This window comes from Heptranchias perlo, chromosome 10 (assembly GCF_035084215.1).
Source record: "Heptranchias perlo isolate sHepPer1 chromosome 10, sHepPer1.hap1, whole genome shotgun sequence".
Lineage (NCBI taxonomy): Eukaryota > Metazoa > Chordata > Chondrichthyes > Hexanchiformes > Hexanchidae > Heptranchias > Heptranchias perlo.
Window position 1 is genome coordinate 70,940,375 of NC_090334.1, and position 15,439 is coordinate 70,955,813.

A 15,439-nucleotide genomic window follows, 5' to 3' on the forward strand; every position below is an offset into this window, starting at 1 on the left:
CTTGGCAAATTGCTGCAGTGCATCTTGTAGATGGTATAAACTGCAGCCACGGTGCGCCGGTGGTGGAGGGAGTGAATGTTTAAGGTGGTGGATGGGGTGCCAATCAAGCGGTCTGCTTTGACCTGGATGGTGTCAAGCTTCTTGAGTGTTGTTGGAGCTGCACTCATCCAGGCAAGTGGAGAGTATTCCATCACACTCCTGACTTGTGGCTTGTAGATGGTGGAAAGGCTTTGGGGAGTCAGGAGGTGAGTCACTCGCCGCAGAATACCCAGCCTCTGACCTGCTCTTGTAGCCACAGTATTTATATGGCTTGTCCCGTTAAGTTTCTGGTCAATGGTGACCCCCAGGATGTTGATGGTGCTTTCTGCTTTAGAAAATCTGCCATGCAGGAGAAGGAGACCAAGAATCCAAGTAGGTCCAGTGTGTAGGATTTGCTCCATGAATGGCCACAATTGCTAAAATGGATCTGGATATTTTCGAAGGTCAGTTGCTGCCCCTGATTGAAGATCAAGTTCATGCTGCTGCACTGCAGCAAGAAGCAGCGTCCTGTAGCCTCCACTCAGCAACAGGATCCAAGGCGTTGCATAGCCGCATTTAATGTTGCTTTAATGAGAGAACTAGCAGCACTATTACCGCTACCCTTTGACAGGAAAGGTATTTTTGGGGCACAGATAGAGAAACTTTTGGAATCTTTTAAAAAAAAAAAAATAGCAGAACATACGTGTTATGGAAAGCAGAAGCTCTTTTAAGAACCCCATTCACCCACACTCAATTTACAGGCTACATCAACGCTGGCTCAGTTCAACCTTTTTATGGGGCTGTTTGAAAGTTCCTGGTGTCATACCCTAGAAGCATGCTTTTGAGCTATATACCAGCTAGAGACTTCTAGCAAGAACCCTTCCATTTGTCTATGCTGCCTCAGGCCTCGCATCAATGACTTGCCACATTTTCCCTCCCACCTGGGACTCGGGTAGAGGGCCATCTTCAGGAGTTTGTAGCCATATAGGGAAGCATCGCTGCAGACTATCGGAGAGCGCTACCCTGTCAATTCCACAATGTGATTAGATTGGGCCACCATGAGACCATTTTGTCTTCTGCTGGATAGATGAACTACTAACATCAGGGCGATGGGAAGAGTTGAATATGTTTGAATCTAGGTATCTTGTAGACCTGAAAGACTGGGAACTGTACCATATTTTAAACATCTGGGTACTAAATCAATGCCTAAATCAAGATAAATTGAAGATGTTCACACAATCAGTAATGTCACTTGGCTCAACTGGTAGTACTCTCACTTCTGAGTCAGTAGGCCGTGAGTTTAGGCTCCACTCCAGGACTTGAAATGTGCGTCCTGATAGGGTGACCTTTGTATGCGCAAAGGTGCATTTTTCCTTTCTTCTGGAAGCTGGACTGATCAGTATTCTAGTGAGACAAAGCACAATTGCAAAGCAATAATCTGGTTCATTTTACTTGAACTATATGAATGAACAGAACACCGTTATCACAGCAAGTTTCGCCTATTTCCTATTGCTCTTCGTAACATCAAAGATAATAAATTTCAGACTTTACCCTTGATATGGGCCTACCTCATTTTACAAGTCACTGCTGCTGACTGACTGGCACTAATTTAGAAGGTGAGGCCTCTAAGTCTGACTGACCAGACACAGACTTCCTGCAAACTGCTCTTTTTCCACAGAGAGAGATAAAGCCAAAAGCCTACTCTTTGCCCCTTCCCCAGCTCTCTGTATCGAGGATCGGCTTGTCAAGCTGTCATTAAAAACTACCACTTTCCCCTTGGTGCAAGGGACTATGGCAACTGCTTTAGGACTCCCGCTGTGGTCACTGATTGGAATCTATTCCAACATTCTGCGTGCGAATATCTCAACAACAATAACTTGCATTTATATAGCCCCTTTAACATAGTAAAATGTCCCAAGATGCTCCACAGGAGCGTTATCAAACAAAATTTGACACCGAGCCACACAAGGAGATATTAGGACAGGTGACCAAAAGCTTAGCCAAAGAGGTAAATTTTAAGGAGCGTCTTAACGAAATAGAGAGGCAAGGAGGGTTAGGGCAGGAATTCCAGAGCTAGGGCCCAGGCAGCTGAAGGCACAGCTGCCAATGGTGGAGCAATGAAAATCGGGGATGCGCACGAGGCCAGAGGAGCGCAGAGATCACGGATGGTTGTAAGGCTGGGAGAACGTTGCAGAGCTAGGGAGGGGCGAGGCCATGGAGGGATTTGAAAACAAGGATGACAATTCTCAGGTTGTGGACAGTTTCCATATCTCAAACTAATCTGGCATGTGCAAAACACTATTCTGTCTACTACTCCCTCTGGTACCCCAGCTAAGGGTCTCAATCAACATCCTAAATAACTTGGGGAATCCTAGGAATTAACCCCATGTGAACTGAATTTAATCTCATGGCAACATCAAAATGCATATTAACCTGAAAACCTCTTCCAGACCAAATAATCAAAAATTGTGAAATGTTAGAATTTTTTTTTATTATTCATTCATGGGATGTGGGCGTCGCTAGCAAGGCCAGCATTTATTGCCCATCCCTAATTGTCCTCGAAGGTGGTGGTGAGCCACCTTCTTCAACCGTTGCAGTCTGTGTGGTGAAGGTACTCCCACAGAGCTGTTAGGTAGGGAATTCTAGGATTTTGACCCAACGACGATGAAGGAATGGCGATATACTTCCAAGTCAGAGTGGTATGTGACTTGGAGGGGAACGTGCAGGTGGTGGTGTTCCTGAGTGGTTTAGACCTGAATGGCTACTGGTGGGCTTTACACAGACTCAAATGGAAGTGTGCTGTTTGCACCCAATTCTATGAGGTTAGCTCATTAGAATAGTTTCAGATGCAAACTAGGATAGGTGTAAGTTTGAGGGTGGAAAATTTGTGTGTTAGTGAAATTTGACGGTGTGGAGGCATTTAAAGTGGAGTGACGTAGTCGGAGGGACAAAAATCTGCACGTCTTTAGAGAGCTTCAAAAATCTGCACGTCTTTAGAGAGCTTCAAAAATCATTATTAGCCTTTCCCAAGACTGAAGGGGCATGAAACTAAGAAAATATGAATGGAAATGAAGGGAAAGAAAGCCCAAGGTGCAGGCATGTGTCTGCAGACGAGTAATGGAACAATCCAGTACCTGACCCTTTGTTTGATGCCTGCCGTCTGTGCCATTCCACTACATCATCCCCATAGGTCAAGATTGCAGCATTCTTGCAAGGAGGTGGATCCAAGTTTTGATTCATAGTAGCTTGTCAATGGATGTGCCAGCTCTATTCTGCCTGGTAGCTGCAAGTATCCTTGCAGCAAATGGTAAAGCTCTGCATCTGGCCCTTTGCTGACCAGGATCCTGTGAAGACAATTCCATGCAGTCATTGTCAGGTAGATGTGTCAAGGCCTGCAGATATGCTTGGTGACATGTTGCTGGGTGTGGCCAATTGGGTTACGCTGGCTGTTGATTGCCCTCGTATGCAGTGCCACTGAAAACATAACATTCTGCGATTGAGGTACTTCTGAGGAAGCATCCAAAAGTACTGTTAGGCATTCACCTATCTTAGACATGACATTTGGCTTGCCTTTACAGCTTCTTTTGATAATAGGAGTCCTCAGCCATTCCTTCATCGTCGTTGGGTCAAAATCCTAGAATTCCCTACCTAACAGCTCTGTGGGAGTACCTTCACCACACAGACTGCAACGGTTGAAGAAGGTGGCTCACCACCACCTTCGAGGACAATTAGGGATGGGCAATAAATGCTGGCCTTGCTAGCGACGCCCACATCCCATGAATGAATAATAAAAAAAAATTCTAACATTTCACAATTTTTGATTATTTGGTCTGGAAGAGGTTTTCAGGTTAATATGCATTTTGATGTTGCCATGAGATTAAATTCAGTTCACATGGGGTTAATTCGTCTGCTAAAACAAGTTAAGTTCACTTGCCAGTAGATGCTAGTGTACAGTTACTGGCAAGTAGGTACGGAGCATCTCTACTGCAGCTTGAACTGCATGACATCCCTTCATTAGTCCTCTTCTTCGAAACACCTGAGATAGGAGGATTGGGAAACCCATTGATGCCAGTAATGGTGCAGGAACAAAAGATGACTGAGTTGTAATAATTGGCACAAAGATTTGAGAACCAAAGTGCCGGTAGGAAAGCAAAATGATTAAGAATTGGCTGAATGCACTTATCTAGCATTACTGTGTCCCTTCCATGACTTTCCTTATATTTACCAGAACAGCGGGAAATGGTGTATAGGATGGACACACCCCAAAATTAATATTTAAATGGAAGCTCCGGTCTGTCTGAGGTGAGCGCTTTCACCACTGCTGGCTCCAGAACCCAGATACTATGTTGGGATGCAAAGTGGGCAGAGTTCTGGTGGGATGGAATTCCCATCCATTTTCCACGACCAGCTGCCTAATTTACGTCATGACAACGACCGGTCGGTAGTGGAAAATCCAAACCTTGGTGTTATGACTCACATGCACAGGATTCCCCCAACTAAATTTGTAGTACTTTGACATGCAACCACAGTGTGTGAAGGATGAGGAATGATAGATTTACTATTTCATAAGGTCGTCTTTATTTTTCAAATGACGTGTATGCTCCACGCACTGTGCCTGCAGGATATAATTTTGAGGTGTTAAATATTTTAGATTCAAACAATCTAGAACAATGAATGCAGTTCCTGGGTTTTATATGTTATGGGACTATGAGAACACATATGGAACTGTCATTTTCATGTGCATGTTTAATGTATAGTTTTCCTAGAATTCATCAAGCTAGGTTAGGCTCCTGTGGTGCAAGGAAGACTAGTTGGGTAGTCCGTCTTCTTTGATGTCCCTTAACTTGCCTTTAACTTGTCCAAATTGAAAAATGTACATTTTAGACCTGCCTTCAGGTAAGGCACCATTTTCCCCACTTGATAAAGTAAGGAGGCAACCGGTACCTTTTTATAAATTCTTTCTTTTTACCAATTTTGTCTTCTCCCCATCTCTCTTGAAGACATTCATAGAATCATTGAAATTTACGGCACAGAAGGCAGGCCGTTTGGCTCATTGTGTCTGTGCCGGCTGAAAAAGAGCTATCCAGCCTAATCCCACTTTCCAGCTCTTGGTCCATTGCCTTGTAGGTTACAGCACTTCAAGTGCACATCCAAGCACCTTTTATATACATTGAGGGTTTCTGCCTCTACCACCCTTTCAAGCAGTGAGTTCGAGGCCCCTACTGCCCTCTGGGTGAAATATTTTATCTCAGCCCTCCTCTAATCGTTCTACCAATTACTTTAAGTCTGTGCCCCCTGGTTATTGACTCTTCTGCTAAGGGAAATAGGTCCTTCCTATCCACTCTATCTAGGCCCCTCATAATTTTCATGGAATCATAGAAAGGTTACAGCATGGAAGGAGGCCATTTGGCCCATTGAGTCCATGCAGGCTCTATGCAAGAGCAATCCAGCTAGTCCCACTCCTCCACCCTATCCCCGTAGCCATCCAAATTTTTTCCTTTCAAGTACTTATCCAGTTCCCTTTTGAAAGCCACGATTTAATCTACCTCTACCACCCCCTCAAGCAGTGCATTCCAGATCCCTAACCACTCTCTGTTTAAAAAAGTTTTTCCTCATGTCACCTTTGGTTCTTTTGCCAATCATCTTAAATCTGTGTCCTCTGGTTCTTGACCCTTCTGCAAATGGGAACAATTTCTCTCTATCTATTCAAAATCATGAGTTTTGAATACCTCAATCAAATCCTCTCAACCGTCTCTGTTCCAAGGAAAACAACCCCAGCTTCTCCAGTCTAACCACGTAACTAAAGTCCCTCATCCCTGGAATCATTCTAGTAAATCTTTTCTGCACCCTCTCTAAGGCCTTCACATCTTTCCTAAAGTGCGGTGCCCGGAACTTGACACAATACACCAGTTGTGGTCGAACCAGTGTTTTATAAAGGTTCATCATGACTGCCTTGCTTTGTACTCCATGCCTCTGTTTATAAAGCCCAGGATCCCATATGCTTTTTTAACCACTTTCTCAACCTGCCCTGCCACTTTCAATGATTTGTGCACATATACCCCCAGATCTCTGTTCCTGTACCCCTTTTAGAATTGTGCCCTCTAGTTTATATTGCCTCTCCTCGTTCTTCCTACCGAAATGAATCACTTCGCATTTTTCTGTGTTAAATTTTATCTGCCACGTGTCTGCCCATTCCACCAGCTTGTCTATATCCTCTTGAAGTCTATCACTATCTTCTTCACTATTCACTACACTTCCAAGTTTTGTGTCATCTGCAAATTTGGAAATTGTGCCCTATACATTCAAGTCCAAGTCATTAATATATATCAAAAAAAGCAGTTTATACACCTCAATTAAATCCCCTCTCAGCCTCCCCTGTTCCAAACAAAACAACCCCAGCCTATCCAATCTTTCCTCATAGCTAAAATTCTCCAGTCCTGGCAACATCCTCGTAAATCTCCTCTGTACCCTCTCTAGTGCAATCACATTTAGACTCTTTATTGGGGTCTGTTTACTTAGGTGCCAGCTGCCTTCTGGCCATCTGGCCATTTATAGTGAGTATCAGGTTGCTATCTGACTGTTGAGGCCATTGCAGCTGAGCCTGATCCTATCAGGAGCAGGAACCCTGGCCGATTGATTATTTTTTTCATTTCCTTTAACCAAGGGTGCTGCAGCCAATTATTTCATGTCCTCATCTCCCATGCTCTACACTCCCCTGAACCCAGCAACACTGCTGGAGGCAGAAAGTCACTATGTCGGAGTTTGTGGTATCTCTTTCTCATCCCTTACCTATCACTGAAACATGCTTAAAATACAAAACCCTAAACAATTAACCGCAGTTTACTTGTCAGCTGGTGTAAACTTCTGTGTGTTTGTTTTCCAGCAATTCTCAGTGAAGGAGTTTTACCTGAAAATCATCCCCTGGAGACTTTTCACCTTCAGAGTATGTCCGGGAACAAAGGTGGGTCTGGACTGTGCACACTCAGTGGGGGTTGATTTTTCAGTCGGTGCTTAATAATGTCACATTATGGTGGGTGGGGGGGAGCGGGCAGGCACAGTGGGTAAATGCACCATGTAGTGTGCTACTTATGTATATTGACCAGATCTATCCTAGGTTTGATCGCTAAGAGTTAGTTAATCTCAGCGAGGGCGGTATGAGGGTTTTACAATTGGCCTTTACCACAGATCCACGGGAAGAATTAGCCATGTTGATCTGGATTCTTTTACCCTCAGTCTGGTTCAGCAATCACTGAGTCGAATACACCTTCAGAGTTCAACAGAATTTATTATCCGCGGGGCTTACTCTAGTGCACCGGCAGTGACTCCTACCAGAGTCCGTCGAGTCCAACAGAGCAAGCAAAGTTACATTCAGTGCGTTGCATAGTTATACAGTTACAGCGAGAGCATTAGCATAACCGACAATTATCAGGAGCCAATCATAAGTGGTACACGTACGCATTCTGGTAGTCACGCCCTGGTTACATTGTTCCTTCATTACAGCAAAACACTTGAAGGTCAAGATAATCATTTCCAAACCGCAGGATGTTCCAGCTGCACAATGTCCAGTAAACAACTCAACCGCACCCTTAACAAGCAGCGTGGGGTTCTTTTATGGTTCTTGCCTAGGTATCCTCAGCCAGGGTTACTCAGCCTCATTGCTGTTCAGTGAGCTTCTGTTGGATGCCTACAGTGTGTAGGCACCCAGTGAGGTCAAGTTCAGTTGTGATTCTCCCCACCCCCCACTCCAAATCAAACAGTCTGTCACTATCCAGGCACACTAATAAAGATTGGCTGCTTGGGTAGGATATTGGAGGGCTAGCAGGACCTGGAATAGAATCTCAGCATGCTCTTAGCTTCAAAAGAGTAGAGGAGAAGTGAAGAGAGAAAATTGGTGGGAAATAAAATAAAATGATGCCTTTGTCTTCTCAGTTTTCCTACCATGGTCTAGACCCAGTGCATAAGTTCTTGACACTAGTGGTGGATGATGGGATACAACCTCCTGTAGAACTCAGCTTCAAGGAGCGAAACATCATGGCAGCAACATTTATCCGTTTCTTGCATAAAAACATCGGTAAGGATGAAGATCTTCAACTCCTGTACTTCACTGGTGTGTAAATGTCAAGAGAGAGAAAGAGAACATTGCTGTTAACTTTAGGGAAAATTGAACTGGACAGCTAAAGAGCGTCAAAACTCTGCCAAGTACTACTTGGATGAGAATTCTGTCCCCTGATTCCTCATGCGGCAAATCGCCCATGTCTTCAGGTCAGGCAAAGAGAGGATTCGGAGGAGCTGCCAAGTGCATGCTAGACACTTATTAGGGTGCAAAAGGGAAGGAAAATTGGCAGCTAAGTCATTTTGGATCACTCTACCACATCTTCATGTAGCCAGATCATGTTACTGCCTATCCTGTGGCCTGAGGACTACTGCATGTAAATGGGCACGAGAGTCCCATTTAAGGAAAGGAGAAAAATTGTAAATTTGTGTTAAAAAGAAAAGGCTGGTCTTATTTCGATCAGTCTGCATTTACTACTCATGTTACCTTGTGTCCAGCTGTCTTTCGTGACTACAATCCATTCCTACCCTCCTGTATAAATATACTTAGTATGAAATATCTGCTGTAGAGTTGCTTCTGACTTTTAATACAGTCAGCAACCATGATCCTTGACATGTTTGTGCCACACATTGTAAATCAGTCATTGGAAATTATTATCTACCATGTAATCTGTCATTTTAATTGTACCAAGGTGACACTGTGCTGTTTATCCTAACTCCAGGAGTTGAACACATAATCTAAACTGGTACTCCAGGCAACACTGAGCGAGTGCTGCATTGTCAGAAGTGATGTGCTTTGATGAGATGTTAAACTGGGGCTCGACCTGTCTATTTAAAGAGCCGTGGTATATGATTTGGTGGTGTATCCCACTTGGGGGTATTGACAGCAATTTATCCTTGACTTTGTTTTGTGATTGATTTTTGTGCAGATCAGTCCCACTAATAAGGATAAATCTGACCTCGTGGATTGTCAGTGTCTCTTCCATATCCTGTACAGATATTATAAAAAAGCATTTTCATTCTTCTCTTCCCCTCTCCAGGCGGTTCTGAAACGTTCCAAGACAAAGTGAATTTCTTTCAACGGGAACTTCGGCAGATGCACGTGAAACGACCGCATACGAAGATCGTACTAAAAGTCAGCCGCCAAAGTTTCCTTGAGTCGGTGGGTTTAATGTGCTAATTGCGTTATTAGCAATGTATATACTCTTGATAATTAACATTATTACTAGAACTGTAGTGTCCAAAACCATTCCTCCTTAACATAGTAATACCTGAAACTGTCCATTAAAGTTAATGTTTTTTCCTTACTCAGGAGTGCTTCGTTAGTGTGCTATTTATCTGTTTAAGTTAAAGCATTCATTTGACATGAGAGCTTTGTAACTTTAGGGATCTAATCTAAGATGTAAATTCAGGTTTAAAAAAAATTGTGTTTCAATAAAGAAACTTTTTAGTTTGAAAGTAATTCTAATTAATAACCTTGTTTGTCTTTTATTTCTGTTTTAAATTTCTGTATGCCACTAGTCCATGAAAGCCACGCGAAACTTCTCGGTCTCGGATTGGAGCAAGAATTTCGAGGTGATTTTCCAGGATGAGGAAGGTCAGTACTAAACAGTAGTAGAAATTTTCCAAAAAGTGGTGTTTGCTTTAATGGGACAAAACCTACTTGCTGTAGAATCTAATTGGTCACGGTTGACAAATGTAGGCTGTGATGATAAGTTGATATGACTGTGGTTTTGCAAGGTTTCCTTTTGGAGGGTGCAGGATTTCATGGAACCTAGTTGCCTTGGAAGTTTTGCCTTTTATTAGTCACCTCCCTCAGGATTTAAACCCGCAGCTTGCAACTATATTCATATTTATCACCAATTAGCACAAATTAACAGTCTCGATCTGAGAAACAAGAGAAGTATTAAGGGAAAGAGATGTCAGTTCTGTTCTATTGGTGCTAATGTGTGTTAGTTACTGTTCGCTTCACTTTTCTATGATTTCTATGCAACATCTCCAGCTGAGAGAGCCTTGAGATGACCTACTCCTGGATCTGCACCATGCTGCTATATAATTATCAGGGAGGAGTTGCTTCAGAGTGGCCCAGCTGACTCATTATTATTCCCTCCCTGTGGCCATAAGACCATAAGAGATAGGAACAGAAGCAGGCCAATCGGCCCCTCGAGCCTGCTCCGCCATTTAATGAGGTCATGGCTGATCTGACTTTTACCTCAACTCCACTTTCCCGCCCTTTCCCCATATCCTTTGACTCCCTTGCTGATCAAAAATTTGTCTAACTCAGCCTTGAATGTATTCAATGACTCAGCCTCCACAGCTTTTTGGGGTAAAGAATTCCAAAGATTCGCGACCCTCTGAGAGAAGAAATTCCTCCTCATTTCTGTCTTAAACGGGCGACCCCTTATTCTGAGATTATGCCCCCTAGATTTAGATTCCCCTACGAGAGGTAACATCCTCTCAGCATCTACTCTATCGCGTCCCCTCGGGATGTTGTATGTTTAATAAGATCCCCTCTCATTCTTCTAAACTCCAATCAGTATAGACCCAACCTGCTCAACCTCATAAGACAACCCTTCCATACCCGGAATCAACCTAGTGAACCTTCTCTGAACTGCCTCCAATGCAAAGTACATCCTTTCTTAAATAAGGGCGCCAGAACTGTACGCAGTACTCCAGGTGTGGTCTCACCAGCACCCTGTACAGTTGTAGCATGACTTCACTGCTTTTATACTCCATCCCCCTAGAAATAAAGGCCAATATTCCATTTGCGTTCCGGATTACCTGCTGCACCTGTATGTTGACTTTGTGTTTCATGTACGAGTTCACCCAGATCCCTCTGTACCACAACATTTTGTAGTATTTCTCCATTCAAATAATATTTTGCTTTTTTATTTTTCCTCCCAAAGTGGATGACTTCACATTTTCCCTCATTATATTCCATCTGCCAAATTTTTACCCATTCGCTTAACCTGTCAATATCCCTTTGCAGACACTTTGGGGCCGATTTTCAGATGGACGAGCGGGTGCGTCAGGGGCGGGGGGCTCCTAAAATGGTGGAATCCCCAGAGTGGGTTCGGATCCCGGCTCCAACCTGCTGACTTCCGGGTTCTGCAGTGACGTGTTCGGGTGCACGCGCAGCTCCCGAATGCGGGACTCCCATCAGTAATTAAAGCCGGCGGGATGCTGCTTTAGATAGTTAGTTAGATATTTGAGGTACTTGACAGAACTCATTGAATGGAGATTTTGGCAGGGGTGCAATTTTGAAGGATCCTCGGCGTGTTTCCCGTGCTGTGGGAAACACTTCTTTGTTGGGGCAGACGTGTTTCAGCCAGCAGCCAGTGGGAGATGCAAAAGATTATTTGATAGGTGGGGGGAAAACCTCATTCATTGCAGCAGGGCACTCTGTCACTTCAGACAAAGTTTTGACTGCAAGACCTTTGTCTTTCCACTCAAAATTATTAATTTGTACCCTAAACTCTGCTGTGCAAACACATTTACCTACTTTGTGGACCCCCTCAAACTCACACAGTCAGGATGGAGGGAACGCCATAGCTGCATTCATCACTTCATCCGAGGACGAGCAACATCACCAGCCTCGCCAGGCACACCATCCACCTCCACCACATGGAGCTCCACAACACAGTGCTGCGCCACAGGCACCTGCACTAAATAGTCGTGCAACAACACATACACCCACTGTAGGGTGACCCAATGGGTGGCATCAAGTGTGGGTGTTCATGGTGAACCTCATGAAAGGGACTTGTTACACAAGCCAGTCAAGAATGGCCAAGACTTGGCAGTAGTGGTGACAATAATAATATTTAATGTGCCATTAACAAAAATCAAATATAAATAAAAAACATGACAAACCGTCAAACATCCTTGTGCATCCCCTTTGTGCTCACAAAACCTTCGCCTTATGCTTACGAGTACTCCTACGTGGTGCTTCCCCTGTGGCTGCAGTAGAGGTAGAGGCAGGTTGCTCTTGTCCATGCCCTGACCGATTAGATACTTTGGGCCAACGCCCTCTGGGTTTTGATGCCTGTGAAGACGCCTCCAAAGACTGCTCCAACTGCACCTGTGCAGGTGCAGACTCGGCCACCTGGAGAGGAGGCAGCATTGCGGGAACTGGTTGAGAGGGGGGCAACGGGTGAGGCGTGGAAGCGCTTTGAGTGGTGTCCCCACTTCCATGTCCCCTTTCGCCATCATCTCTCTCCTGGGCCAGGCCCACATCACTCCAACCACCCTGTTGGGCGACAGTTTGGAGGACATGTGTGAAGCCTTGTAAGGCCAGTGCGAGTGCATCTGCCTGCCCATTTAAGGCGGCAGAAAGTTGTTCACCCTGAGTCTGAAGGGCCATTGTCAGGGCCTCAATGGACTCATTGGTGAGCCGTGCTTGAAGCTCGATGGAGGCTAGCCTTCCCTCCATCGCAGACATTCCCACACTTACCCGCGACACTATCTCAGAGATGCCCTCATGTCCCTGTGACAGTATCTCAGAGATCCCCTCCTGTACCTGTGCCACCATTCCACTCATGCAGGAGTTGGACTCCTCCATCCTCTGCGCGATTGTGGAGAGTGCGCGTGGCACCTGTTCCAGCATCTTTAAATGTGCTGCTGCCCCTCGATCATTCTGCATTTAAAGGATGGTCCGCAGGGTTCAGCATCTGTGTCCAGCTGATCAGAGCCTGGAGAAGAATGCTCCCACCGAGGCAGACTCTCCACAGCTGCCCCTGCCACCAGTGTCTGCTCGTGCTCACCATGTGCAACACCAACTAAGTGAGGACGGGGACCCACTGAGGAGTGTGTATCTGCGCTGGTGGATGCCTCGCCCAGATGTGACTGTGTCGCCTCAGAGGTCAGCAGGTCCTTTGAGGATTCGCCCTCCGCCGCCACAGCAGTCGCTGAAGGCCCTGTAAGAGAACAGAAGGCAATGTTAAGCATGATGACAGATGTTGAGGTGCTGAAGATGGCAAGGCATGTTAACACATTTGCTATTGTGAGTGCTGAATGTTAAAGTTCTGACACCAACCGTTTGTCGAGTGGCAGTCTCGGCGTTCCCCACGGACAGGCACTCGAGGGTGCGGCTCAATTCAAGAGCCTCCTTCTCCGCGCCTGTGAGGATGACCTGATGTTGCGGCCCCCCGTCGGTCTTCGCCCTCTCCCGTGCATTCTGGGCTCTCTTCTCCTATAAGGGGAGAAAGTAGAGAGGCGTGAGTGAGGGGTGGTGACATGGCCAACCGCTGAATGCATTGGTTTGGGTGAGACCGTGAAAGAGATGCATCAGAGGGTGAGTATGAGACAGTGCCATGACATTGTATGAGAATTGGGTTGAGTGGTCGTGGTGGGATGAGTACTGGGGAGGTGAGTAAGTGCAGGTAAGTTGAGGATGAGGTTTGAGTGGGTGTGAGGAGTGATGTGATAGAGTAGTGTTGGCAGTGCCAAACGAGTTGTGGGGTGGGGGCGGTGATGTGGAAGACGGAGTGTAGGAGAATGAGTGAGTGTACTCACATTGGCTGACCTAGTTAGGTCATTGAAGCGCTTCCTGCACTGTATCGAGGTGCAGGAGACATTGCTGCTGCTGCTGACCTCCTCTGCTACCTTGAGCCAGGCCTTCTTGGTGGCAGAGGGAGGCCACTTACTCCCGCCGGGTAGAAGATCTCCCTACTCCTCCTCACCCCATCCAGTAAGACCTGGAGTGAGGCATCATTAAACCTGGGAGCAGCCTTTCCCCTGGGCTGCTCCGTGGTCTTGTGTCGTTTGCTGCAGGATCAGTCATTGGAGGACTGGGCTCCTCCAGCTGATAGCCTGTGATGCGGGGAATGGATGGATTTTACTGGGTGGGTTACCCACGTGTCCAGTTGCCACCCCCCCCCACCCCCCGCCCCGCTGTCAACCCGCCTCCCTGATAATATTGGGGCCTTCGTGTCCTCATCGCAACTTGCTTTTCCACCTATCTTTGTATCATCGGCAAATTTGGCCACAAGACACTCTGTTCCTTCATCCAAGTCATTGTATATAGTTGAGGCCCCAGCACTGATCCCTGCGGCACCCCACTAGTTACAGATTGCCATTTTGAAAAATAACCCTTTTATCCCGACTCTTTGTTTTCTATTCGTTAGCCAATCCTCTATCCATGCCAGTATGTTACCCCCAACACCATGAGCTCTTATCTTGTGCAGTATTCTTTTATGTGGCATCTTATCGAATGCCTTTTAGAAATCCAAATATACTGCATCCGTTGGTTCCTCTTTATCCATCCTGCCTCTTACTTCCTCAAAGAACTCTAATAAATTTGTCAGACACGATTTCCCCTTCATAAAACCATGTTGACTCTCCTTGATTGTATTATGAGTCTCCAAATGTCCTGCTACTACTTCCTTAATAATGGATTCTAGCATTTTCCCAGTGACAGATGTTAGGCGAACTGATCTATAGTTACCTGCTTTCTGTCTCACTCCCTTCTTGAATGGGGGTATTACATTTACGGTTTTCCAATCCGCTGGGACCTTTCCAGAATCTAGTGAATTCTTCAAGATTACAACCAATGCATCCACTATCTCTGTAGCTACTTCCTTTAAGACCCTCGGATGCAAGCCATCAGGTCCAGAGGACTTGTCAGCCTTTAGACCCATTGGTTTACCGAGTACTTTTTCTCTAATGATAGTGATTGTTTTTAGTTCCTCCCTCCCCTTTGCCTCTTGATTTTCTACTATTATTGATATGCTATTAGTGTCTTCTACTGTGAAGACAGATACAAAATATCTGTTCAATTCCTCTGCCATTTCCTTGTTTTCCATTATTATTTCCCCAGTCTCATCCTCTAAGGGACCAATGTTTACTTTAGTTTACCCTCTTACTTTTTATATACTTGTAGAAGCTTTTACTGTCAGTTTTTATATTTCTTGCTAGTTACACTCATAATTTATTTTCTCCCTCTTTATTATTCTTTTAGTCATCCTTTGCTGGTTTTTAAAGTTTTCCCAGTCTTCGGGCTTACCAGTAATCTTTGCCATGTTGTATGCTTTTTCTTTTAACCTGATACCATTCTTGACTTCCTTAGTTAGCCATGGTTGGTTCACCCTTTTTGTGGAATCTTTCCTCCTCACAGGGATGTATTTTTGTTGCGAGTCATAAAATATCTTTTTAAATGTTTGCCACTGCTTATCCACCATCATACCATCTAATCTGTTTACCCAGTCTACTTTAGCCAATTCCACCCTCAATTCCTTTATAATTGCCCTTATTTCCCCAGTCTCATCCTCTAAGTAGTTTCAGACCCAAGATCCTCGCTCTCAAACTGGATGTGAAATTCTATCATGTTATGATCACTGCTTCCCAAGGGATCCTTTACTTTGAGATCATTAGT

General features: G+C 45.0%; 1 protein-coding gene across 1 annotated transcript in view; it reads left to right on the forward strand.

Moving 5' to 3' along the window:
- arel1 (apoptosis resistant E3 ubiquitin protein ligase 1) overlaps window positions 1-15,439 on the forward strand; it is a 104,707-nt gene that overhangs the window by 54,228 nt on the left and 35,040 nt on the right. The window contains exons 11-14 of the mRNA XM_067991996.1: window positions 6,902-6,979; window positions 7,948-8,089; window positions 9,111-9,232; window positions 9,592-9,667. Coding sequence (XP_067848097.1) covers window positions 6,902-6,979; window positions 7,948-8,089; window positions 9,111-9,232; window positions 9,592-9,667 — 418 coding nt within the window. The remainder of the gene's footprint in view (window positions 1-6,901; window positions 6,980-7,947; window positions 8,090-9,110; window positions 9,233-9,591; window positions 9,668-15,439) is intronic.